Here is a 24,886-nt window from a genome sequence, read left to right as displayed (position 1 = left end):
GAAACAACGCTGTCATTTGAATGGCGATCGAGCCTGAAGCCACAGAGCTCTTCTTTTACTGTCCTTTCTTCTTAGAGGAAGTACAGAAACACTGAACTATTGATTATGTTTAATGTTTGAGGTGCAATAAACGACACAGCAGCTTTTTGACATGATACAACTATTATGTTCCGCCTCCCTCATGAGAGTAACAGCTGGAGAAATTACAGCCTCGCCTACTGATTTTAATTTAACCATATATCAAGACCGATTGTCGATTACCAATGATCGAATGTAATTGTTTGCCTGACTGGCCATCGTAATCGAGCTCTTTGAAGATCCAAAAAGCTACGGTTTTCAAAAAAAATGTATCGGATTGGCAAAAACTTCAGAATTTGTATTGACCGCTATGGAAGCAAACAAGAGACAGAAGTATTTGAATTTTATCAGACACCGAATTTATAGCATTGAAAATAATTACTTTGAAAATCATGTATCTGAATTTTGTTTGCTCAGAATTTACCTATGTGAAATAAAAATGTAAAAATTCAAGTTAAAAAAAATTAGAATGTTCAAATTCAGATCCCAAAAATTCAAGTGAAAAAAATTCGACGTCAAATAATTCCGTGTTTAAAATTGGATGTCAAAAAATTCGGTGTATAAAATTCGACATAAAAACATTCGACCTCAAAAAATCAAAAATTAAACCTTGGTAACAATGAAAACGTTGAATGGACACAATTTCCTGAAGTAATCTTCGTAATAACTAGCTAACTAAAGACCATGTACATCCACTGCACACATAATCTGAAATAACAACTCATATTTCTCGCATCAAATGACATCAAAACGCATTTTAATGGCCAAACTAACCTTAAAATAGGCATTTTCCACCGAGAATAAAACGAATGTCTGCCATGTTGTTTTTTCTGCAGGGAGAAATTTGAAGATCACGTGACATAGACGCCAGCCAGTGGAAATTAATGGTGAAAAAAAACGTAGGCGTTTTTGTAGAAATAGTAGGATTGTTTGAGACACATTGCGGCTCGCCTCGAAAGTAGACGAGAGTAGCCGATCGCAGCCGGGGGAGGTGTCAAAAAGCTCGTCTTAAGTCGGACAGCTCGGACTCGGAGTCGGAGTCGGCTTGACTGGCTGGGTTTGCAATGGCGGAAATTCCATTTTACCCACTGTAGACAAAGGTGATCTCCATTGCTTTATATAGGTTTGTTAATTCAGTCATGATGATGAACCACACCAGTGACTGGGTTCCATAATTAGAAATGCTCCTCCCTCTTAATGTTTGCAAAACTGATAGGTGGACACTGACAGGCTACAAATTATCAGTCCCTTCAGATCCGCACACATGAAGCTTCATGAGCATGAATTGAACAGACCTGCTGCTGTGTTAATTCTTTAGCTGCCACTTTAAGCTTTATGATGTGTACAACATGGATGTAATTTGATTTAATCTTGCCATTTTAAATGATGTATTCAATAAATAAGGTTAAACCAAATCATTACATTACAATAGATTTTATTTTAATGATTTGGTTTAACTTAAAGAGAAACTGTATTGTTATTGCACATATTACAGGTACTGAGACAACGAAATGCAGTTTAGTTTCTAACCAGGTGCAACAAGCAGTGAAGTGGAAAGTAATGTACTCAATCTACAGAATAACATATAGAATGAATTGAATGATGAATAAACAGTGGGGTATGAATACACTAGATATCAGCCTGTGAGCAGTATGAACAGTGTGTATGAATATGCTAAGATATATAAAGTATGAAAACGGTAAGCAGTATAGTATAAAATATATAGATATTAATTTCATGATGATAAACATTGTGGAACAATGATGAAAAATGGGAATGGATGTGGCGACGTAAAACTGACAAAAAACAACAACAAACTTTTGCCAGCCAATTGGAGAGTTTCATCAGCAGCACGTGGTAAAAACCACCAATGAGCGCTCAGCTCGAGATACCAGCGAGCCGTTTCCTATCAAACATTTCGCTTCCGCAGCTCGTGGAGAGCAACTGCGCCAACTCGGCTCGCCTCGCTCTCAAGAGCCGCTTTCACACCGCAGGACTTGCGGTACTTTAGTGCCGGCACTAAAGTACCACTAAAGTACCACGGCACTAAATCCGCCAGGGGGCTAGTGCCAATCGCATTCACACCGCAGTACTTTCCCTGAGGCACGATTACGCTGACGTCACTTCGTCTTCTTCTTCTCTGGGTTTACTGGCAGGCCGCAAAACCACTTCACGGCGAGTACAACAAAAAAACGAGAGAAGAAGAACTACACGGGGGGGGGGGGGGGGGGGGTGGTATAAAGCCCATCCGCTGTATGAGGCGTTTGTTTACTTTCCGACCTCAGACATGATGGAGTTCATAAGGGTAATTTACAAATAAAATACCCCATTATAACAATGGACTTTATCTTTATGTATTGATTATATATTACCCACTCAGGCAGATTTTGGAAAAGGACATCAACCCTTGTTTGGTGTTTTTCCCTTATTTATCTAAAACAAATGACATGATAAATTACTTGTGTTTATGTGTGTAAGACTTGTGTTTCTGATCAATTCAACCACCGACACCTGTCTGCTCTCACATTCTTCTATTCTGCAAATTTGGGGTGGGACACAATAAATAAAGCTTCGCCAGTTTGTTTGTTTTATTGCACAGTCAAGACATAACAATAACGGCATCATGCTGTTCCAGGTGTGTCGTATGCATGTAAATTGAAGTTAAATAACAGTGTGAAATGTAAAATAAAGTGTAAGTAGTTTCAAAACAATGTAACAGTGGCAATATATATAGCAGCAGACACGCCTTAGTGCAAGTTAGGTGTCAGTATTAAAAAACAGTGGCAATATATATATATAATAACAATAGAAAATCGTTACCACTCTTATTATTGTGGTCTTTAATTTTTTTATAGTCCTGCCTGAGTTTCTTTATTTTTACCCGGCATCCGTGTGCACTGTGCACGATTCCCAGCTCAAGTAGCGAACATCGCTCAAAACATTTGGAGTTGGGAACTGCTTTCTGTAGAAGCTGCTGCATCCCGTCCTTGGAGTAAATTGCCAGAAGCGCCGACACTTCCTCATCATTCCACCGCTCCGGTGTTGTAGTACGTGTGGTCATAACTGCTTTAAAGTACAAAAGTGTGGATGTGGTTTTGTAGCGAGGAAAAAAATGGCTGCCTAACAAAACAAATTCAGAGTCTAACGGGGCGTGGTTTGCAATTCGCCCAGCCAATAGAAATAGAATAGAAATTGGCACTCTTTTGTCACCAGGTTCGTACCACCTCTCTAGCAGGGACTAAAAAGTACCAAAAGAGTTCCAAAAGAGTTCCCGGCACTGAGTAGTCCCGGCGGTGTGAACGCGACATTATTGGTACTAACGGAACTAAAGAACTAAAGTACCAGGGAAAGTCCTGCGGTGTGAACGCGGCTAAGGCTGCGGGCGTCTTTGTCCCGCGAGATTTCAAAGTCTCATGTGGGCGAGCCTCCAGAGCAAGTCGGACAAAATGACTAACCATCATGCAACGCACTAGCAAGACGTTAGGCTTGTTTGAGACACATTGCGGCTCGCCTCGAAAGTAGACGAGAGTAGCCGATCGCAGCCGGGGGAGGTGTCAAAATGCTCGTCTTAAGTCGGACAGCTCGGACTCAGAGTCGACTTGACTGGCTGGGTTTGCAATGGCGGAAATTGCGTTGGCGTTTTTCGTTGCAGATGAAGTGGATGCAATAGAAATCCCACATGTATTGTATGGAGAATGACATGATCTAAAGGGACTGTGATTGAGAGAAAATTAAATATTTGTTTACAATAAACATGAATATGTCATTTGTTTGATTTGCATTAAAAGACAATACCATTTTTGATTTAAATGATAGATTACCTTGTGCATTTGTTGCAGCCCTTGCTTGCTGCATAAGTGCAGCTGCTAAACTGTTATCTGAAAAATAATTTACATAATTTAAAATCATATCCAGATTGTTGGAATGCAATTTAGTTGTTTACTCACCATTTTGTAGTCTTTGGGAAATGTCTTGTGAGACTCTTACAGTGATGTCTCCCTGTCCATCACGCAGTGTAAGCACCACAAATTCCATTTTACCCACTGAAGACAAAGGTGATCACTATTGCTTTATATAGGTTTGTTAATTCAGTCATGATGAGGAACCACACCAGTGACTGGGTTCCATAATTAGAAATGCTCCTCCCTCTTAATGTTTGCAAAACTGATAGGTGGACAGGCTCCAAATGATCAGTCCCTTCAGATCCGCACACATGAAGCTTCATTAGCATGAATTGAACAGACCTGCTGCTGTGTTAATTCTTTAGCTGCCACTTTAAGCTTTATGATGTGTACAACATGGATGTAATTTGATTTAATCTTGCCATTTTAAATGATGTAATCAATAAATAAGGTTAAACCAAATCATTACATTACAACAGATTTTATTTTAATGATTTGGTTTTAACTTAAAGATAACCTTATTGTTATTGCACATATTACAGGTACTGAGACAACGAAATGCAGTTTAGCTTCTAACCAGGTGCAACAAGCAGCGAAGTGGAAGTAATGTACACAATCTACAGAATAACATATAGAATGAATTGAATGATGAATACACAGTGGGGTATGAATACACTAGATATACACTAGTAGCCTGTGAGCAGTATGAACAGTGTGTATGATATGCTAAGATATATAAAGTATGAAAACGGTAAGCCGTAATAGTATAAAATATATAGATAGTTCATTTCATGATGATAAACATGTGGAACAATGAATGAAAATGGGAATGGATGTGGCGAGTAAAACTGACACAAACAACAACAAACTTTTGCCAGCCAATTGGAGAGTTTCATCAGCAGCACGTGGTAAAAAACCACCAATGAGCGCTCAGCTCGAGATACCAGCGAGCCGTTTCCCATCAAGCATTTCGCTTCCGCAGCTCGTGGAGAGCAACTGTGCCAACTCGCCTCGCCTCGCTCTCAAGGCTGCGGGCGTCTTTGTCCGCGCGAGTATTTCAAAGTCTCATGTGGGCGGGCCTCCAGAGCAAGTCGGAACAAAATTGACTAACCCATCATGCAACGCACCAGCAAGACGTGATCGCAACTGCGCAGGTCTGCGCATGTGCTTGCTTGTCTAAACAAGACCTGTTGATCGCAACTGCGCAGGTCTGCGCAGGTCTTGCTTGTCTCAAACAAGCCTACGTACGTCCAAGTTGTGGACCAACGTTGCAACAACTTGCATAATGATTTTAAAGGACAATCATTGACCAAGTAAGGCGTAAGGGGTGGGAATTAATACGCATTGGCTTCCTCCTGCTCCCTTTCGGACACATATGATTTATTCTTATTATGAAGCCTTTTTTTGTTGAATATATAAATATTATCATGAATGTGGATAAATACTGTATTTTAACAATACGGTATATCTGTTTTATTCACTTTTTTTCCCTTTTTTTTTTTAAATCTGTTCGAAATAAAGATTGAAATACATCTAAAAAAAATGACAGAAACCTCCCGGTTTTTAATTTCACTTTAACACGCCTCAAACAAACTATGCAAGCACATTTCGCCCAGTGCCCATAATCCTCTCCAATGATAGCAGCGTTTAGCACAGAGTGACGTTCAACCAGCCAATGATCGTTGCGCAAGTGTTGGCGTAGTAAGAATCAAGTAGGCTGATCCATCGGTTTCTAAATCGTGTAGTCACTGTGGGAAACTGAAGAGCCATTCACAATAAGCTAAGAAAAAAGTGGAGTGTTGCAAGTTCTAGCTACGAGGAATAACCACAACACACTCACAATGGTAAGAGCACCAGACATTAGATCACATTGCCAATGTGTTTTTAGGTAAGAGTGGTCAAATTAACTAGTATATTAAGGGTAACAGTTACAAGAGATGGCTAAGCTAATGTTGGTAGCCAGAGCTAATTATACTTCTCCATCCTGCTTAAAGTTAGCAAATATTCTATGAAAACATATTTTAAGTTTGGGGTTGAAGTAACTTCAATCTCACAACTCTATAAACGTTTCAATATATTCAATGTTGTAGTTATTATACAAAACATTTCATTGTGATGGTAGCCGGGGCATAGCTGCAATGCTAAATACTTAGCTTACCTAGCTGCACACGAGCTAACGTTGTGTCTTGTACTTAAACTTAACTGTTACAATCATTCCCCGAATTCACTTTAATGGCATTATGATTCAATAACTCCGGTTCACTTAAAGGGCTGATGTGGCGTTTGGGTCATCAGCTAACGGTTGGTTAATTAGACATTGCTAGTTTGGTTAGCTAAAGCTTCAACCTACTAAGCTAGTCAGCAATTTGTTCACTGACAGCAGACAACTGCAAAACTTCAACAACCCAGCAACGAGGTCTCACTATACATCATTACATTTTAAACATGTATAACGCGTGATAATAAATACTGTGGTTTAATAATAATGTTCTACAACTACACTTTTTATTTTATCTTGCTTTTATTTCTTTTGATCGTTGAAATAATTTTTTAGATGAACGTTATGCTCCATGTTTACACATTTGGGTGGTTGGAAATAACCCTGAGTCATGTTTTTTGGTCCTTAAATGAAATGCATAGATTTCAGTCATTTATTTTGAGGACAACATTATTCAGTATCTTATTTGCATGTTGAAAATAATACATATTCTTAGGATATTCTTTACATGTTATGCTGTATGAAAGGGCCTCAACTTAAACTTAATTTTAATTTCAATGAATGTGCTTAAAAATGTTATTTTTAAATAGTTTGATTTGTCTCTTTAATCAATTGTTTGATCTATCAATGGTTTAAGCTCTGACTAACTTAACTCTTCTTACGTTTCTCCTTCTTCATCCAGTCTATTATGTCCTATAACGGAGGGGCCGTCATGGCCATGCGAGGGAAGAACTGTGTGGCGATAGCAGCGGACCGGAGGTTTGGCATCCAGGCTCAGATGGTCACAACAGACTTCCAGAAGATCTTCCCCATGGGAGATAAGCTGTACATCGGCCTGGCAGGACTGGCCACTGATGTTCAGACAGTGTGAGTGTGTAGACCTCCACCTTGTTCTCTCAAAGTGGCTTAACAGTTGTGTTCACAACACAGTACCAGGGTACTATGGGGACAGGATTGATTTACAACTCTATAAAGCTACAACTCTCAGATCTAAACTAAGTAAGACTTCTCATTTAGAGAAATCCTGGAGTGTCAAGTACATACTACACCTATAATGTTTATACCAGTAAACACAAGTGTTGTAGTTGAATAGTATTACCATTCATTCTAATAAATAGGTGAGAAAAATGTTATTAGAATTCTGAAATAAGTTAGATTGTGTGATGACTGAATTCAAGGTAAATATCTGAGGATTGATGACGTCTTTGTGTGTGTAGATCCCAGAGGCTTAAATTCAGACGAACCTGTACGAGCTGAAGGAGGGTCGCCAGATTCAAGCCCAAAGACCTTCATGAGCATGGTGTCCAACCTGTTGTACGAGAAGAGGTGAGTGCACTGAACTTAATATAGACCCACATTTGAGCTGCTTACAGTAGGCACCAAATACCTGCATACATGCTAAATATGTCATGCTCTCATCAGGTTTGGGCCATACTACATCGCGCCTGTGATCGCCGGAATAGATTCCAAAAAACCTCCGAACCATTCATCTGCTCCTTGGATCTGATTGGCTGCCCCATGGTGACAGAAGACTTTGTTGTGAGCGCAACCTGCTTCCGAGCAGATGTACGGCATGTGTGAATCTTTTGTGGGAGCCAGACATGTGAGTAGTGTGTGAAGTCACCTTAAGTGTAGGTTACTTGGAAGTCATTTATGTTTCCTTCATGATCAATGAATATATTGTAGAGAGTACAATGTACACATATTACTGTAACTGGTTTATGTAATCTCTTATTTTATTGGACATTTTACTCTTAACATAGTTTTACATAAATATCTTAGTTTATTTTTATTGCATATTTATCATTATTTTTTACTTTAACTTGTGCTTGAGATTACTATAAATTATAATAACTTTATAAACATTACATTAAATTAGTATATATAATTCCATTTCTATATTTACCCTTTATTTGTTTCCTTCTGATTATGGTAATTAGGAACTTTAGCGTGGGGCATTTTTGTGCATTCAAATGTTCCCATTACCTTCCACATGTGGTATGAGTTGGAGCAGAGATTAAAATATCACAAAATATATTGCACATTTGGACAGCTGACAATACTGCGTTCAACTTTTGGAGAAATATTCATTTACCACTTTTGTTAACTGGGATTAAATCTGTTTCTGTTCATGCCATTTGGTAACATAGGGTCTAAATTGAAGAGCCTTCCTATTGTTCAGGACTCGGTCTACCTGGTGTTCAATCCTCGCCACAACATTGTTTTGAAATATCTCGAGTAGGGATGGGTACCGAGCCCCGGTATTAAACGCCCGGGGCTGAATTATTAAAGACCGTGGTACCGTTAAGCTCCGACATTATCGGTCTTTATTATCGGTACTGGAGACATGGTAAAAATGATTCGTATATCTTATGCTAACACAACATTAATATTGCAGTTTTAGTGTCGCCAACTCCGTTTCTAATACGCAAAAAGACAGCAAAATGCGTCGATGATTATTTTTAGTATTTTCGATCTTTCCAATCCAGACGAGAGATCTCTCTCTCCCGTCCGTGTGCGAGGGGGCGGGTCAGTTTACACACATGCAGCTGCTACATGCAGCAACACACACACACACACACACACGGAGGAGATGGTGGAGAGAACGCGCTCCGAGGTCTGGTTAAACTTTATCCGTCTCGATGTGGACAATCCTCGTCAATAAGAGTTTAGCATGTAAGGGCAGTAACACGAGCAATTTGTCTAAACATTTAGCAAAAGTGCTCCACATCCAGACGGAGGAAGGCACCGGGTTCCACTGTCTTTCTAGCAGCTCTGCAGCCCTGTCCACGAGTAACGTTTCCACGTCAGGTGTTATGTATGCTAGCAGCAACACACAGAGATAACTACATTATACAAACATGGGTTAATGACTAGAGGTAACAGAGTTATTTAGTTTGTTAAAGTTTCAGCTATTCTGTTTACAGTTCTGTCATCACATTATTTAATACGATTTGTTAAAACACTGTTGTTTCTTTTGTTGTGAAATATTATTTATTTAATTTAAATAAAAAGCAATATTGATTTTGTTCACATTACATCACATGTCACTTGTTAGACGCTTTTATCCAAAGCGACTTACATACTCAGTACTGTGGGCGATCCCCACAGGAGCAACTTGGGGTGAAGGGTCTCAGGGACACAACGACATGCTGACTGCAGTGGGGTTTGAACCTGTGACCCCTGATCCCAACACCAAGGCTCCTATGCCCCCCCCCCCGTTCACAATTTGTTCACCTTATTTTTTTCTCCAAAAGAATCAATAAGAGTTCCGTTAAAGGACCGGAGCGATAAGCGGTCTGGATAAAAGTAGTAGTACCGTTAAAACCTTAACGATAGCCATCCCTAATCTTGAGTGGCTATTTGAGAAATGAGTTGTGTGTGCAGGAACCAGAGGATCTGTTTGAGACCATCTCCCAGGCCATGCTGAACGCGGTGGACAGAGATGCCGTGTCTGGAATGGGAGTGGTCGTCCACGTCATGTAAGTACAGAGACGGTTCAGAGATGGTTTGATGTTGATTGACAGGTTTGCAGTGATTGACAGCCTTTTCTTCTCTCTGGCAGTGAGAAGGACAAGATCACCACACGAACCCTGAAAGCCAGGATGGACTAGAGTTTCTGTTTCTCCCCACACTTCACCAACACACACGTTTTGTATAAAAATAATAAACAATGCTTGTTCTGTCTTTTTCTTTTCTTCAAAAAATAAACATGTTTAAACTACTGCCATGACTGAAGTTATTGGTGGAAGAACTTTCACTACGTCGGCAATACTTAATTTGTGTTGCATTTTTGTATAACCAGGATTAACAAGTTACATTAAAGACACAGGCAGGGTTGACCATGGAAAATATAGTTATAACCTTTCGTTATGTCTATATACGGCTGCTTTTTTTCCAGCATGTCTCTGATGACACTTAAGAAACATTAACGTGTAGAAAAAATGTAATACACTATGATCTGCCTTTTTTTTGGTCCAAATATGTATTCTGAACACCCACCTACTACCATGCAGAGGCTCAACATGATTTGGTTTTTCAAAAAATAAGCTACCAAGTTGGCAGTGGTGTAATTTAATGAACTACATTTACTTCAGTAATTTAGGGGGTACTTGTGAAGTATTTCCGGTCTCTGCTACTTTATGCTTCTACTCCACTACATTTCAGACACAAAAAGTTACTTTTATTCCACTATTTTGACACTTGTTATACTTTGACACGTTTATAATATTTTCTTATTTACTGGTTTTCCAAAGGTTGCTCCACATTGACAAATGTCAACATTAAAAACAACCATATTCTTGTTACATTAAAATTGAGCAGTTTTTTATGTATGCATTTGTGTATAGATGTTGCCTCTATAGATTTATCAATACTGTATGTAGCTATGGTCATGCTAATAAAGCTGTTGAACTGAAAAACAAAGTCATGTTTCTAATGAAAAAACAGACATTATGTAATAGAACACAGAGGCATTCTGCACAATGATACTTAACTTTAGTAACATTTTGAACTCAGGACTCTGAATTGTGATGGAGTATGTTTTCACTAGTACTTTGTGGTATTCGTTATGTTGAGGATCTGAGTACTTTCCACCACTACAGGAATATGGATTTTTTGAGTTTGATACCTGGATAAAAGTCAGCGGTTTTTTTGGTCTGCTGGTTCGGTTATTTAAAAACAAAATGTTTTCACCTGCCACAATTACCCTACTCTCCGTTTAGTGGAATATTGATTCATGATAGCACTTAGCAAATGTACTAGCTTTGAACGTTTTCCTCAGCATCCTTAATCTCCTTGTAGGTGTAATATGGTGGTTGCCATGGAGATAGTAAGCGCTGTGGGAAAGTCTCTGAAGAAGAAAAGATAATAGCCCAACACACAAACAAGATAAACTCCCTTTAAATATGCATGATCATTTTCAAGTAACTTTTTTTCAAATGTCTGTTGGTAACAAAACAATACTGTATACAAACACAAAATTGCTACATTAATGTAAACAAGATATAAAAATGATCCTTATGGTAATAAAACAAGTATTGCTGCAGAATTCCCCTTTTTATTGGAGTTCTTTTTCTTAGACCAACCTCCACCAAGCTCACGGTTCAAATTTCAAAACAATATGGCAACGTAACATCCAAAACACCAATGTTTTTTTTTCAGGTTTTGTTATTTTCGTCATAACACTCAGATGCTATGTTCAGTGGTTTGATGTTTCAACTTACTGGTGGGACTCATGTACACATCAGCCATGCATTTTGATATTGCATTAATTGACTTAATACACCATTATATATGAATGTGTTTATCTCCTGTTGTCAAGCAGTCATTTGAGTTACTTTGTTGTTACTGAGAGAGAAGCCTCATGGCGACGGTCAAAAGAGTTTGTCATGCAATCTGACCATTCAGCTCTGTGCAAGTTCTTTACATCTGTGTGTGTGTGTTTGTGTGTGTCTAAAAGAAATCATAAGAACAACAACAACAACAACATTAAATCAAAGAAACTGTACTAACGGACTGTGTTACTGAACTGCTGAAGCTGACACACTCGTTCAAGGCATTAGTGAGACAGTTTCCGTGCTGGCGTGAGGAGTAACGAGGAGCAGACATTTTTAGAAAAGAACAGGGAGATTATCGGGAAGCTGTTCCGAATTCAGCGAGCGGTTTCACGAGTTTTCCTTGCAGAGGACGAGGGAGGTGTGTGTGACAATGTAACAGGCTCAGTGCATCCTTTCCTTCCAGACTGCTGCTGGCTGTGGGAGGATGCTGGTAGTTTTTTTTCCTGTTATGGGGCGTAGAGAGGCAGAGGGGAGAAGGATCCTACACTGAGGTGAAGGAGAAGGGAAATAGTGCGTGGCGTTTGACAGATCTATGACAGGAAGTGACTGGCTGGACTGGGAGATGAGTCTATGATAAGATGTTGGACATGAACTCGTAGAATCGCTTGGAGTACTGCTCCGGGTTCACCGTCGAGATCTCTGCCCCTGCCTGACAGACAGAGATAAATAAGGCAGAAAATCAAATGGATGGAGCAATACTAAATCAAAAAATAATAGTATGGATGCTGGGTGGGGGTTCTATGAGGTTATATATTTATACTCTTTTCCATACCAAACTTCATTGAGAAAAATAGTCATTCTAACTCGAAGAAGGCAGGAGTTGCTGTTCTACAGCTGCGGTTTGAGTTATTGTGGGGCCGATAACACATTCTTTCTGCAGCGATGGACTAAACAACTCTCTTTTGCGTTGAAGTAAAAATGTGTGTTTTTGGCAATGTGGTCTGGTGGCATTACAGAGAGCATAGATAGCGACTTTAGTTCCACGTTAGAAAGAAATGTCTGACAGCAAAGTGAAGTGATGAAAATATACTGAACATAACATTCACTAAAATGTATTTTTTATAGATAGAATATGTGTGTTGCTTCACATGTCCACAGTGGTAATTAGCTTCTGTGCTAGGTGTCTGCCATCCACTGTATTCACTGCTAGCATAAGCTCATACAGCCCCACTAACCAAACATCCAAACATCCATATCCCTTTAATACATTTCATTAGCGTGTGGCATGGAGAACATTTCCATGGGCCTTGTGACATGATAATACAAATATTAAATAATACAACTTGATTATTTTTTATTAATTTGGTTATTTTTGCCTCACATTTCAGTCAATCACATGCTCCCAGTCTATTTGAGCAAGCTCAGCAAAGCATCAATTATATTAAGGTTATTCTAAATCAGGGGTGGGGAACCTCCGGCCCCCGGGCCGTATACGGCCCGCGAGACCATTTGGTACGGCCCTCGAGGTAATATATAAACACACGCAAAAAATTAAAGAAATCTAGACAGCAAACAAATTAAACAAGCGAGTGCCTGTTTTTCCTGGCCAAGGTCAGGGTCCTTGAACACAACACGAGCCTAACGTGTCATCACGTGGTATATGTCTCGTCTGGGGTGCAGTTATGACGGAGAGCACCGGAACGTCGCTCCGGCACTTCCAAAAACTGCAGTAGTACCCATACGGAGCTGTAGACATGCCGCAGTTTTTGCGTGGCTGTGTCTTTAGTTGAAAGCCCAGTGGCGATCTGCTCATCTGTCATACTGATCATACAGTCAATAACTTTGTTGTTATTAGCATCTGGTTAGCTAGCTATGCTAACGAATATAAGAAGCTTTTTCTACAACCATGAGGTAAAGGCACATCTTTATATGATCATTATAGTTATAAAAAAATAAGAGAATAAAGTAAACAGGTATAAAATACTATATGACAGTAAAAAAAAGTTGTTATTAATAAACAATAATACAGTTAAAAGGGGAGTGATTTGTAAAATATCCATAAAGAAAAATAAAATCTGCTTACAGTTCCGTTTTATATGGGTGTTGAGAGGTATCCATAGATCTCCTAATGTTGCTCTCAAAGTGCACCAGATTGTTGCTTTTAACTTCAACATTTAAAAAAAAAATCTTTTCAGACCCCCCTAGAGGAGGTTAGCCCCCCCCACACTTAAATCATGTTCACATGGATAGAACACTAAATACATTTGCACACATGTTGTGTCCAATATCTTTCTGTTTTGGTGGTCATGCCACAACCGTGCACGTGCATGCATGCGCGAGTCATGGTAAGATATCTGGATTTAGAGGTTGCTTTTTCTTTGCACAGCATGAAAGAAAGGTGAAATGAATGGGATGTGATTTTAGTGTTTTTAAGCAGAGGTCAATCATTTGTACGGCCCTCGGAGGATGTTGGAAACATGTAAATGGCCCTTGAGAGGGAAAAGGTTCCCCACCCCTGTTCTAAATTAACCAACGAGCTCCTGCTGCTGTAGATAACTACAATTAGGTACAATACATTAGGTAGCTTCCTCTTTTAATAAGCTTAACAATGATAACCTCACTCCCAAGCTAACTAACTAAGCTAGCTAGGAGGTGAGCTGGGATGTATTACTCAGCATTAAAGTGAGTAGCTAGTGTTAGCATTAGCGGCTAGCTGAAGTTAACCCTTACTTCTGTAGCATTATGCTTTTAAAGATGTCCTTTAGAGAAACTAACCACTGGGTTAACGGTCTCTGTTTGGTTGCTGTAGCTACCTGTATGTAGCTCACATGCTAACTGGGAGCACATGTGATTGGCTAAAAGTTCATTAAAAGTGAATTAATGAAATAAAAACACATACTTATGAAAACATATATATACATTAATACTCGAATTAAACACTTTTATTATGTAATAAAATAGAAAAGAATGATGAAAACATTTAAAAATATTTCAGTTATAATAATGATTTCAAAAGTTATTCTAATTGATACTTTGTTACTTGTTTGAACATAACATTTAAATGAAGTAATCACAATGTCCTATTGATTTGTTTGAATTTTATAACAACATTTTGGGGAGCAACTGAAGTCGCATGTGAATGGCTACAAGTTGTTGCATCAGTCTGGTGAAAACGTATAATGTAATTAAAAGTGAAAAAAAACCAGACTATACATAAAACAGAATTATGGTAATACTGTATTATTGAATTGAGTGATAATAATGATTAAATACAGATAAATTACTCAAAACTTAATTTCCATACTGCTGGATGATGACAGAGTCTCTGTACTCACCCCGTGTTTCACAGTTTTGGCAGCATGTGCAGCTTTTTTCTTAGCGTCATAGTGCGTGAGGATGTCGATAATAGCCATGAAGTATACTTCCTTCTTCACAGCACCTACAACAACACATCACAGGGTTTTACTCTCACCTGAGAATAACAAAAGCCCAAGCTTTATTTCACACATTTTCTAACACTATTGTATGAGGACCACAGCTTCATCTGTTAATCTGCTCGATAGACAGACTGGAGTTATTCTTCCTACTTCTATCATTGTTTCTTCCTTCTTAACGAGATAAATGTCAAACATGATCCTCACAGTCGTGGCTCTTGATTGCGTAAACGTCCACAGAGGGGTCGAACTCCCCGGGGCCAAAGAACCCCCCGCAGTTCAGAGGGTTCCCGGGGCTGTCGGGGGGCGTCCCGAAGGAGCCGGTGAGCACGCCTCCGCCCATCCCGTCGTTCTCGTACTCCTCTTCCTCCCCCACGCCCTCCACGTCCATCTCCTCCTGCTCGGCCCGGTCCACGTCATGGATCCCCACCAGGAGACTGTAGTCCATGATCTTTAGGGTGGCCAGGAACTGAGACACACACACACGCACACGGAAAACACTCCATGTAATGCCTCGTTTACACATCTGCCCTCCGTGGTCATACAGGTCTGAATTATTTTTGGGGACATATCATGCTTATCTTGAGGTTCATATCAGTATGTAGTGTCTCTACTGGGACATGTCTCCAGGCTTTAATGTTCAAAAGCTCTTTATTGTTCTCATACTGCCTGTGCTGCAGCACCTCTTTTCATATGTTTGCAAAACTGATAGGTGGACACTGACAGGCTACAAATTATCAGTCCCTTCAGATCCGCACACATGCTTCATGAGCATGAATTGAACAGACCTGCTGCTGTTTTAATCTTTAGCTGCCACTTTAAGCTTTATGATGTGTACAACATGGATGTAATTTGATTTAATCTTGCCATTTTAAATGATGTATTCAATAATAAGGTTAAACCAAATCATTACATTACAATAGATTTTATTTTAATGATTTGGTTTAACTTAAAGAGAAACTGTATTGTTATTGCACATATTACAGGTACTGAGACAAAAATGCAGTTTAGTTTCTAACCAGGTGCAACAAGCAGTGAAGTGGAAAGTAATGTACTCAATCTACAGAATAACATATAGAATGAATGAATGATGATAAACAGTGGTATGAATACACTACTATCAGCCTGTGAGCAGTATGAACATGTGGTATGAATATGCTAAGATATAAAGTATGAAACGGTAAGCAGTATAGTATAAAATATATATATATTAATTTCATGATGATAAACATTGTGGAACATGATGAAAATGGGAATGGATGTGGCGACGTAAAACTGACAAAAAACAACAACAAACTTTTGCCAGCCAATTGGAGAGTTCATCAGCAGCACGTGGTAAAAACCACCAATGAGCGCTCAGCTCGAGATACCAGCGAGCCGTTTCCTATCAACATTTCGCTTCCGCAGCTCGTGTGGAGAGCACTGCGCCAACTCGGCTCGCCTCGCTCTCAAGAGCCGCTTTCACACCGCAGGACTTGCGGTACTTTAGTGCCGGCACTAAAGTACCACTAAAGTACCACGGCACTAAATCCGCCAGGGGGCTAGTGCCAATCGCATTCACCCGCAGTACTTTCCCTGAGGCACGATTACGCTGACGTCACTTCTTCGTCTTCTTCTCTCTGGGTTTACTGGCAGGCCGCAAAACCACTTCACGGCGAGTACAACAAAAAACGAGAGAAGAAGAACTACACGGGGGGGGGGGGGGGTGGTATAAACCCATCCGCTGTATGAGGCGTTTGTTTACTTTCCGACCTCAGACATGATGGAGTTTCATAAGGGTAATTTACAAATAAAATACCCCATTATAACAATGGACTTTATCTTTATGTATTGATTATATATTACCCACTCAGGCAGATTTTGGAAAAGGACATCAACCCTTGTTTGGTGTTTTTCCCTTATTTATCTAAAACAAATGACATGATAAATTACTTGTGTTTATGTGTGTAAGACTTGTGTTTCTGATCAATTCAACCACCGACACCTGTCTGCTCTCACATTCTTCTATTCTGCAAATTTGGGGTGGGACACAATAAATAAAGCTTCTCCAGCTTGTTTTTTTATTGCACAGTCAAGACATAACAATAACGGCATCATGCTGTTCCAGGTGTGTCGTATGCATGTAAATTGAAGTTAAATAACAGTGTGAAATGTAAAATAAAGTGTAAGTAGTTTCAAAACAATGTAACAGTGGCAATATATATCAGCAGACACGCCTTAGTGCAAGTTAGGTGTCAGTATTAAAAAACAGTGGCAATATATATATATAACAATAGAAAATCGTTACCCACTCTTATTATTGTGGTCTTTAATTTTTTTATAGTCCTGCCTGAGTTTCTTTATTTTTTACCCGGCATCCGTGTGCACTGTGCACGATTCCCAGCTCAAGTAGCGAACATCGCTCAAAACATTTGGAGTTGGGAACTGCTTTCTGTAGAAGCTGCTGCATCCCGTCCTTGGAGTAAATTGCCAGAAGCGCCGACACTTCCTCATCATTCCACCGCTCCGGTGTTGTAGTACGTGTGGTCATAACTGCTTTAAAGTACAAAAGTGTGGATGTGGTTTTGTAGCGAGGAAAAAAATGGCTGCCTAACAAAACAAATTCAGAGTCTAACGGGGCGTGGTTTGCAATTCGCCCAGCCAATAGAAATAGAATAGAAATTGGCACTCTTTTGTCACCAGGTTCGTACCACCTCTCTAGCAGGGACTAAAAATACCAAAAGTTCCAAAAGTTCCCGGCACTGAGTAGTCCCGGCGGTGTGAACGCGACATTATTGGTACTAACGGAACTAAAGAACTAAAGTACCAGGGAAAGTCCTGCGGTGTGAACGCGGCTAAGGCTGCGGGCGTCTTTGTCCCGCGAGATTTCAAAGTCTCATGTGGGCGAGTCTCCAGAGCAAGTCGGACAAAATGACTAACCATCATGCAACGCACTAGCAAGACGTTAGGCTTGTTTGAGACACATTGCGGCTCGCCTCGAAAGTAGACGAGAGTAGCCGATCGCAGCCGGGGAGGTGTCAAAATGCTCGTCTTAAGTCGGACAGCTCGGACTCAGAGTCGACTTGACTGGCTGGTTTGCAATGGCGGAAATTGCGTTGGCGTTTTTCGTTGCAGATGAAGTGGATGCAATAGAAATCCCACATGTATTGTATGGAGAATGACATGATCTAAAGGGACTGTGATTGAGAGAAAATTAAATATTTGTTTACAATAAACATGAATATGTCATTTGTTTGATTTGCATTAAAAGACAATACCATTTTTGATTTAAATGATAGATTACCTTGTGCATTTGTTGCAGCCCTTGCTTGCTGCATAAGTGCAGCTGCTAAACTGTTTATCTGAAAAAATAATTTACATAATTTAAAATCATATCCAGATTGTTGGAATGCAATTTAGTTGTTTACTCACCATTTTGTAGTCTTTGGGAAATGTCTTGTGAGACTCTTACAGTGATGTCTCCCTGTCCATCACGCAGTGTAAGCACCACAAATTCCATTTTACCCACTGAAGACAAAGGTGATCACTATTGCTTTATATAGGTTTGTTAATTCAGTCATGATGAGGAACCACACCAGTGACTGGGTTCCATAATTAGAAATGCTCCTCCCTCTTAATGTTTGCAAAACTGATAGGTGGACAGGCTACAAATGATCAGTCCCTTCAGATCCGCACACATGAAGCTTCATTAGCATGAATTGAACAGACCTGCTGCTGTGTTAATTCTTTAGCTGCCACTTTAAGCTTTATGATGTGTACAACATGGATGTAATTTGATTTAATCTTGCCATTTTAAATGATGTAATCAATAAATAAGGTTAAACCAAATCATTACATTACAACAGATTTTATTTTAATGATTTGGTTTAACTTAAAGATACACTTTATTGTTATTGCACATATTACAGGTACTGAGACAACGAAATGCAGTTTAGCTTCTAACCAGGTGCAACAAGCAGCGAAGTGGAAAGTAATGTACACAATCTACAGAATAACATATAGAATGAATTGAATGATGAATACACAGTGGGGTATGAATACACTAGATATACACTAGTAGCCTGTGAGCAGTATGAACAGTGTGTATGAATATGCTAAGATATATAAAGTATGAAAACGGTAAGCAGTATAGTATAAAATATATAGATATTCATTTCATGATGATAAACATTGTGGAACAATGATGAAAAATGGGAATGGATGTGGCGAGTAAAACTGACACAAAACAACAACAAACTTTTGCCAGCCAATTGGAGAGTTTCATCAGCAGCACGTGGTAAAAACCACCAATGAGCGCTCAGCTCGAGATACCAGCGAGCCGTTTCCCATCAAGCATTTCGCTTCCGCAGCTCGTGGAGAGCAACTGTGCCAACTCGCCTCGCCTCGCTCTCAAGGCTGCGGGCGTCTTTGTCCCGCGATATTTCAAAGTCTCATGTGGGCGGGCCTCCAGAGCAAGTCGGACAAAATGACTAACCATCATGCAACGCACCAGCAAGACGTTGATCGCAACTGCGCAGGTCTGCGCAGGTCTTGCTTGTCTCAAACAAGCCTGTTGATCGCAACTGCGCAGGTCTGCGCAGGTCTTGCTTGTCTCAAACAAGCCTACTACGTCCCAAGTTGTGGACCAACGTTGCAACAACTTGCATAATGATTTAAAGGACAATCATTGACCAAGTAAGGCGTAAGGGGTGGGAATTAATACGCATTGGCTTCCTCCTGCTCCCTTTCGGACACATATGATTTATTCTTATTATGAAGCCTTTTTTTGTTGAATATATAAATATTATCATGAATGTGGATAAATACTGTATTTTAACAATACGGTATTCTGTTTTTCACTTTTTTTCCCTTTTTTTTTTAATCTGTTCGAAATAAAGATTGAAATACATCTAAAAAAAATGACAGAAACCTCCCGGTTTTAATTTCACTTTAACACGCCTCAAACAAACTATGCAAGCACATTTCGCCCAGTGCCCATATCCTCCAATGATAGCAGCGTTTAGCACAGAGTGACGTTCAACCAGCCAATGATCGTTGCGCAAGTGTTGGCGTAGTAGAATCAAGTAAGGCTGATCCATCGGTTTCTAAATCGTGTAGTCACTGTGGGAAACTGAAGAGCCATTCACAATAGCTAAGAAAAAGTGGAGTTTGCAAGTTCTAGCTACTAGGAATAAACCACAACACACTCACAATGGTAAGAGCACCAGACATTAGATCACATGCCAATGTGTTTTTAGGTAAATGGTCAAATGTAACTAGTATTTAAGGGTAACAGTTACAAGAGATGGCTAAGCTAATGTTGGTAGCCAGCTAGCTTATATACTTCTCCATCCTGCTTAAAGTTAGCAAATATTCTATGAAAACATATTTTAAGTTTGGGGTTGAAGTAACTTCAATCTCACAACTCTATAAACGTTTCAATATATTCAATGTTGTAGTTAATTATACAAAACATTTCATTGTGATGGTAGCCGGGGCATAGCTGCAATGCTAAATACTTAGCTTACCTAGCTGCACACGAGCTAACGTTGTGTCTTGTACTTAACTTAACTGTTACAATCATTCCCCGAATTCACTTTAATGGCATTATGATTCAATAACTCCGGTTCACTTAAAGGGCTGATGTGGCGTTTGGGTCATCAGCTAACGGTTGGTTAATTAGACATTGCTAGTTTGGTTAGCTAAAGCTTCAACCTACTAAGCTAGTCAGCAATTTGTTCACTGACAGCAGACAACTGCAACAACTTCAACAACCCAGCAACGAGGTCTCACTATACATCATTACATTTAAACATGTATAACGCGTGATAATAAATACTGTGGTTTAATAATAATGTTCTACAACTACACTTTTTATTTTATCTTGCTTTTATTTCTTTTGATCGTTGAAATAATTTTTTAGATGAACGTTATGCTCCATGTTTACACATTTGGGTGGTTGGAAATAACCCTGAGTCATGTTTTTTGGTCCTTAAATGAAATGCATAGATTTCAGTCATTTATTTTGAGGACAACATTATTCAGTATCTTATTTGCATGTTGAAAATAATACATATTCTTAGGATATTCTTTACATGTTATGCTGTATGAAAGGGCCTCAACTTAAACTTAATTTTAATTTCAATGAATGTGCTTAAAAATGTTATTTTTAAATAGTTTGATTTGTCTCTTTAATCAATTGTTTGATCTATCAATGGTTTAAGCTCTGACTAACTTAACTCTTCTTACGTTTCTCCTTCTTCATCCAGTCTATTATGTCCTATAACGGAGGGGCCGTCATGGCCATGCGAGGGAAGAACTGTGTGGCGATAGCAGCGGACCGGAGGTTTGGCATCCAGGCTCAGATGGTCACAACAGACTTCCAGAAGATCTTCCCCATGGGAGATAAGCTGTACATCGGCCTGGCAGGACTGGCCACTGATGTTCAGACAGTGTGAGTGTGTAGACCTCCACCTTGTTCTCTCAAAGTGGCTTAACAGTTGTGTTCACAACACAGTACCAGGGTACTATGGGGACAGGATTGATTTACAACTCTATAAAGCTACAACTCTCAGATCTAAACTAAGTAAGACTTCTCATTTAGAGAAATCCTGGAGTGTCAAGTACAATACTACACCTATAATGTTTATACCAGTAACACAAGTGTTGTAGTTGAATAGTATTACCATTCATTCTAATAAATAGGGGAGAAAATGTTATTAGAAATTCTGAAATAAGTTAGATGTGTGATGACTGAATTCAAGGTAAATATCTGAGGATTGATGGACGTCTTTGTGTGTGTAGATCCCAGAGGCTTAAATTCAGACTGAACCTGTACGAGCTGAAGGAGGGTCGCCAGATCAAGCCCAAGACCTTCATGAGCATGGTGTCCAACCTGTTGTACGAGAAGAGGTGAGTGCACTGAACTTAATATAGACCCACATTTGAGCTGCTTACAGTAGGCACAAATACCTGCATACATGCTAAATATGTCATGCTCTCATCAGGTTTGGGCCATACTACATCGAGCCTGTGATCGCCGGAATAGATCCAAAAACCTCCGAACCATTCATCTGCTCCTTGGATCTGATTGGCTGCCCCATGGTGACAGAAGACTTTGTTGTGAGCGGCACCTGCTCCGAGCAGATGTACGGCATGTGTGAATCTTTGTGGGAGCCAGACATGGTGAGTGGGTGTGGAAGTCACCTTAAGTGTAGGTTCTTGGAAGTCATTTATGTTTTCCTTCATGATCAATGAATATATTGTAGAGAAGTACAATGTAACATAATGTACTGCTACCTGGTTATGTACTACTCTTATTTTTATTTGGACATTTACTCTTAAACATAATTTTTACATAAATAATCTTAGTTATTTTTATTGATATTTATCATTATTTTTTACTTTAACTTGTGCTTATATTACTATAAATTATAATAACTTTACTAAACATTACATTAAATTATTATATATAATTCCATTTCTATTATTTACCCTTTATTTGTTTCCTTCTGATTATGGTAATTAGGAAACTTTAGCGTGGGCATTTTTTGTGCATTCAAATGTTCCCATTACCTTTCCCAATGTGGTATGAGTGGAGCAGAGATTAAAATATCACAAAAATATATTGCACATTTGACAGCTGACATACTGCGTTCAACTTTTGAGAAATATCATTACCACTTTTGTTAAACTGGATATAAATTGTTTTCTGTTCATTGCCATTTGTAACATAGGTCTAAATTGAAGAGCCTTCCTATTGTTCAGGACTCGGTCTACCTGGTGTCAATCCTCGCCACACATTGTTTTGAAATATCTCGAGTAGGTGAATGGGTTACCGAGCCCCCGGTATGTAAACGCCCCCCGGGGCTGAATTATTAAAAGACCGTTTTGGGTACCGTTAAGCTCCGGACATTATCGGTCTTTTTTACGGTACTGGAGACATGTAAAATGATGTCGTATATCTTATGCTACACACAACTTATATTGCAGTTTTAGTGTCGCCAACTCCGTTTCTAATACGCAAAAGACAGCAAAATGCGTCGATGATTATTTTTAGTATTTTCGATCTTTCCCAATCCAGACGAGAGATCTCTCTCTCCCGTCGTGTGCGAGGGGGCGGGTCAGTTTACACACATGCAGCTGCTACATGCAGCACACCACACACCACACACACACACACGGAGGAGATGGTGGAGAGAACGCGCTCCGAGGTCTGGTTAAAAACTTTATCCGTCTCGATTGTGGACAATCCTCGTCAATAAGAGTTTAGCATGTAAGGGCAGTAACACGAGCAATTTGTCTAAACATTTAGCAAAAGTGCTCCACATCCAGACGGAGGAAGGCACCGGGTTCCACTGTCTTTCTAGCAGCTCTGCAGCCCTGTCCACGAGTAACGTTTCCACGTCAGGTGTTATGTATGCTAGCAGCAACACACAGAGATAACTACATTATACAAACATGGGTTAATGACTAGAGGTAACCGAGTTATTTAGTTTGTTAAAGTTTCAGCTATTCTGTTTACAGTTCTGTCATCACATTATTTAATACGATTTGTTAAAACACTGTTGTTTCTTTTGTTGTGAAATATTATTTATTTAATTTAAATAAAAAGCACTATTGATTTTGTTCACATTACATCACATGTCACTTGTTAGACGCTTTTATCCAAAGCGACTTACATACTCAGTACTGTGGGCGATCCCCACAGGAGCAACTTGGGGTGAAGGGTCTCAGGGACACAACGACATGCTGACTGCAGTGGGGTTTGAACCTGTGACCCCTGATCCCAACACCAAGGCTCTATGCCCCCCCCCCCCGTCACAATTTGTTCACCTTATTTTTTTCTCCAAAAGAATCAATAAGAGTTCCGTTAAAGGACCGGAGCGATAAGCGGTCTGGATAAAAGTAGTAGTACCGTTAAAACCTTAACGATAGCCATCCCTAATCTTGAGTGCTTTATTTGAGAAATGAGTTGTGTGTGCAGGAACCAGAGGATCTGTTTGAGACCATCTCCCAGGCCATGCTGAACGCGGTGGACAGAGATGCCGTGTCTGGAATGGGAGTGGTCGTCCACGTCATGTAAGTACAGAGACGGTTCAGAGATGGTTTGATGTTGATTGACAGGTTTGCAGTGATTGACAGCCTTTTCTTCTCTCTGGCAGTGAGAAGGACAAGATCACCACACGAACCCTGAAAGCCAGGATGGACTAGAGTTTCTGTTTCTCCCCCACACTTCACCAACACACACGTTTGTATAAAAATAATAAACAATGCTTGTTCTGTCTTTTTCTTTTCTTCAAAAAATAAACATGTTTAAACTACTGCCATGACTGAAGTTATTGGTGGAAGAACTTTCACTACGTCGGCAATACTTAATTTGTGTTGCATTTTTGTATAACCAGGATTAACAAGTTACATTAAAGACACAGGCAGGGTTGACCATGGAAAATATAGTTATAACCTTTCGTTATTGTCTATACGGCTGCTTTTTTCCAGCATGTCTCTGATGACACTTAAGAAACATTAACGTGTAGAAAAAATGTAATACACTATGATCTGCCTTTTTTTTGGTCCAAATATGTATTCTGAACACCCACCTACCTACCATGCAGAGGCTCAACATGATTTGGTTTTTCAAAAATAAGCTACCAAGTTGGCAGTGGTGTAATTTAATGAACTACATTTACTTCAGTAATTTAGGGGGTACTTGTGAAGTATTTCCGGTCTCTGCTACTTTATGCTTCTACTCCACTACATTTCAGACACAAAAAGTGTACTTTTATTCCACTATTTTGACACTTGTTATACTTTTGACACGTTTATAATATTTTCTTATTTACTGTGTTTTCCAAAGGTTGCTCCACATTGACAAATGTCAACATTAAAAAACAACCATATTCTTGTTACATTAAAAATTGAGCAGTTTGTTTATGTATGCATTTGTGTATAGATGTTGCCTCTATAGATTTAGCAATACTGTATGTAACTATGGTC

The 24,886-nt window shown here is 39.4% G+C and overlaps 2 protein-coding genes and 1 pseudogene across 2 annotated transcripts; 2 read left to right on the top strand and 1 right to left on the bottom strand.

Moving 5' to 3' along the window:
* The first annotated feature begins 5,785 nt into the window (after positions 1-5,785).
* LOC117453779 (proteasome subunit beta type-3-like) lies at positions 5,786-9,923 on the top strand (annotated as a pseudogene).
* A 1,602-nt stretch (positions 9,924-11,525) lies between these two features.
* Positions 11,526-15,400, bottom strand: LOC117453603 (phosphatidylinositol 5-phosphate 4-kinase type-2 beta-like). The gene is made up of 3 exons (XM_034092490.2): positions 15,119-15,400; positions 14,813-14,916; positions 11,526-12,186 (listed from the first exon to the last, which is right to left on the bottom strand). Exons 1-3 carry the CDS (start codon positions 15,357-15,359, stop codon positions 12,106-12,108), a joined length of 426 nt encoding a protein of 141 aa, XP_033948381.1. The 5' UTR covers positions 15,360-15,400; the 3' UTR covers positions 11,526-12,105.
* A 4,577-nt stretch (positions 15,401-19,977) lies between these two features.
* Positions 19,978-24,214, top strand: LOC117453441 (proteasome subunit beta type-3). Its single transcript, XM_034092262.2, has 6 exons — positions 19,978-20,105; positions 21,160-21,344; positions 21,695-21,802; positions 21,898-22,075; positions 23,877-23,971; positions 24,055-24,214. The coding sequence occupies exons 1-6, from the start codon at positions 20,103-20,105 to the stop codon at positions 24,101-24,103; spliced, it is 618 nt and encodes a 205-aa protein (XP_033948153.1). The 5' UTR covers positions 19,978-20,102; the 3' UTR covers positions 24,104-24,214.
* Positions 24,215-24,886: the final 672 nt, after the last annotated feature.

This window comes from Pseudochaenichthys georgianus, chromosome 1, assembly GCF_902827115.2.
Source record: "Pseudochaenichthys georgianus chromosome 1, fPseGeo1.2, whole genome shotgun sequence".
NCBI lineage: Eukaryota > Metazoa > Chordata > Actinopteri > Perciformes > Channichthyidae > Pseudochaenichthys > Pseudochaenichthys georgianus.
This window is presented reverse-complemented; position numbering and strand designations above follow the sequence as displayed.

Bases quoted from the DNA above. Each gene is read 5' to 3' on its own strand.
- LOC117453603 (XM_034092490.2), bottom strand. From the start codon at position 15,359: ATGGACTACAGTCTCCTGGTGGGGATCCATGACGTGGACCGGGCCGAG. The intron at 14,917-15,118 runs GTGAGGATCATG...GTGTTGTTGTAG, and splicing joins CGCAATCAAGAGCCACGACT to GTGCTGTGAAGAAGGAAGTA. The intron at 12,187-14,812 runs GTGAGTACAGAG...TCTGTCTGTCAG, and splicing joins CCAAAACTGTGAAACACGGG to GCAGGGGCAGAGATCTCGAC.
- LOC117453441 (XM_034092262.2), top strand. The intron at 21,345-21,694 runs GTGAGTGTGTAG...TTGTGTGTGTAG, and splicing joins GCCACTGATGTTCAGACAGT to ATCCCAGAGGCTTAAATTCA. The intron at 22,076-23,876 runs GTGAGTGGGTGT...TTGTGTGTGCAG, and splicing joins CTTTGTGGGAGCCAGACATG to GAACCAGAGGATCTGTTTGA.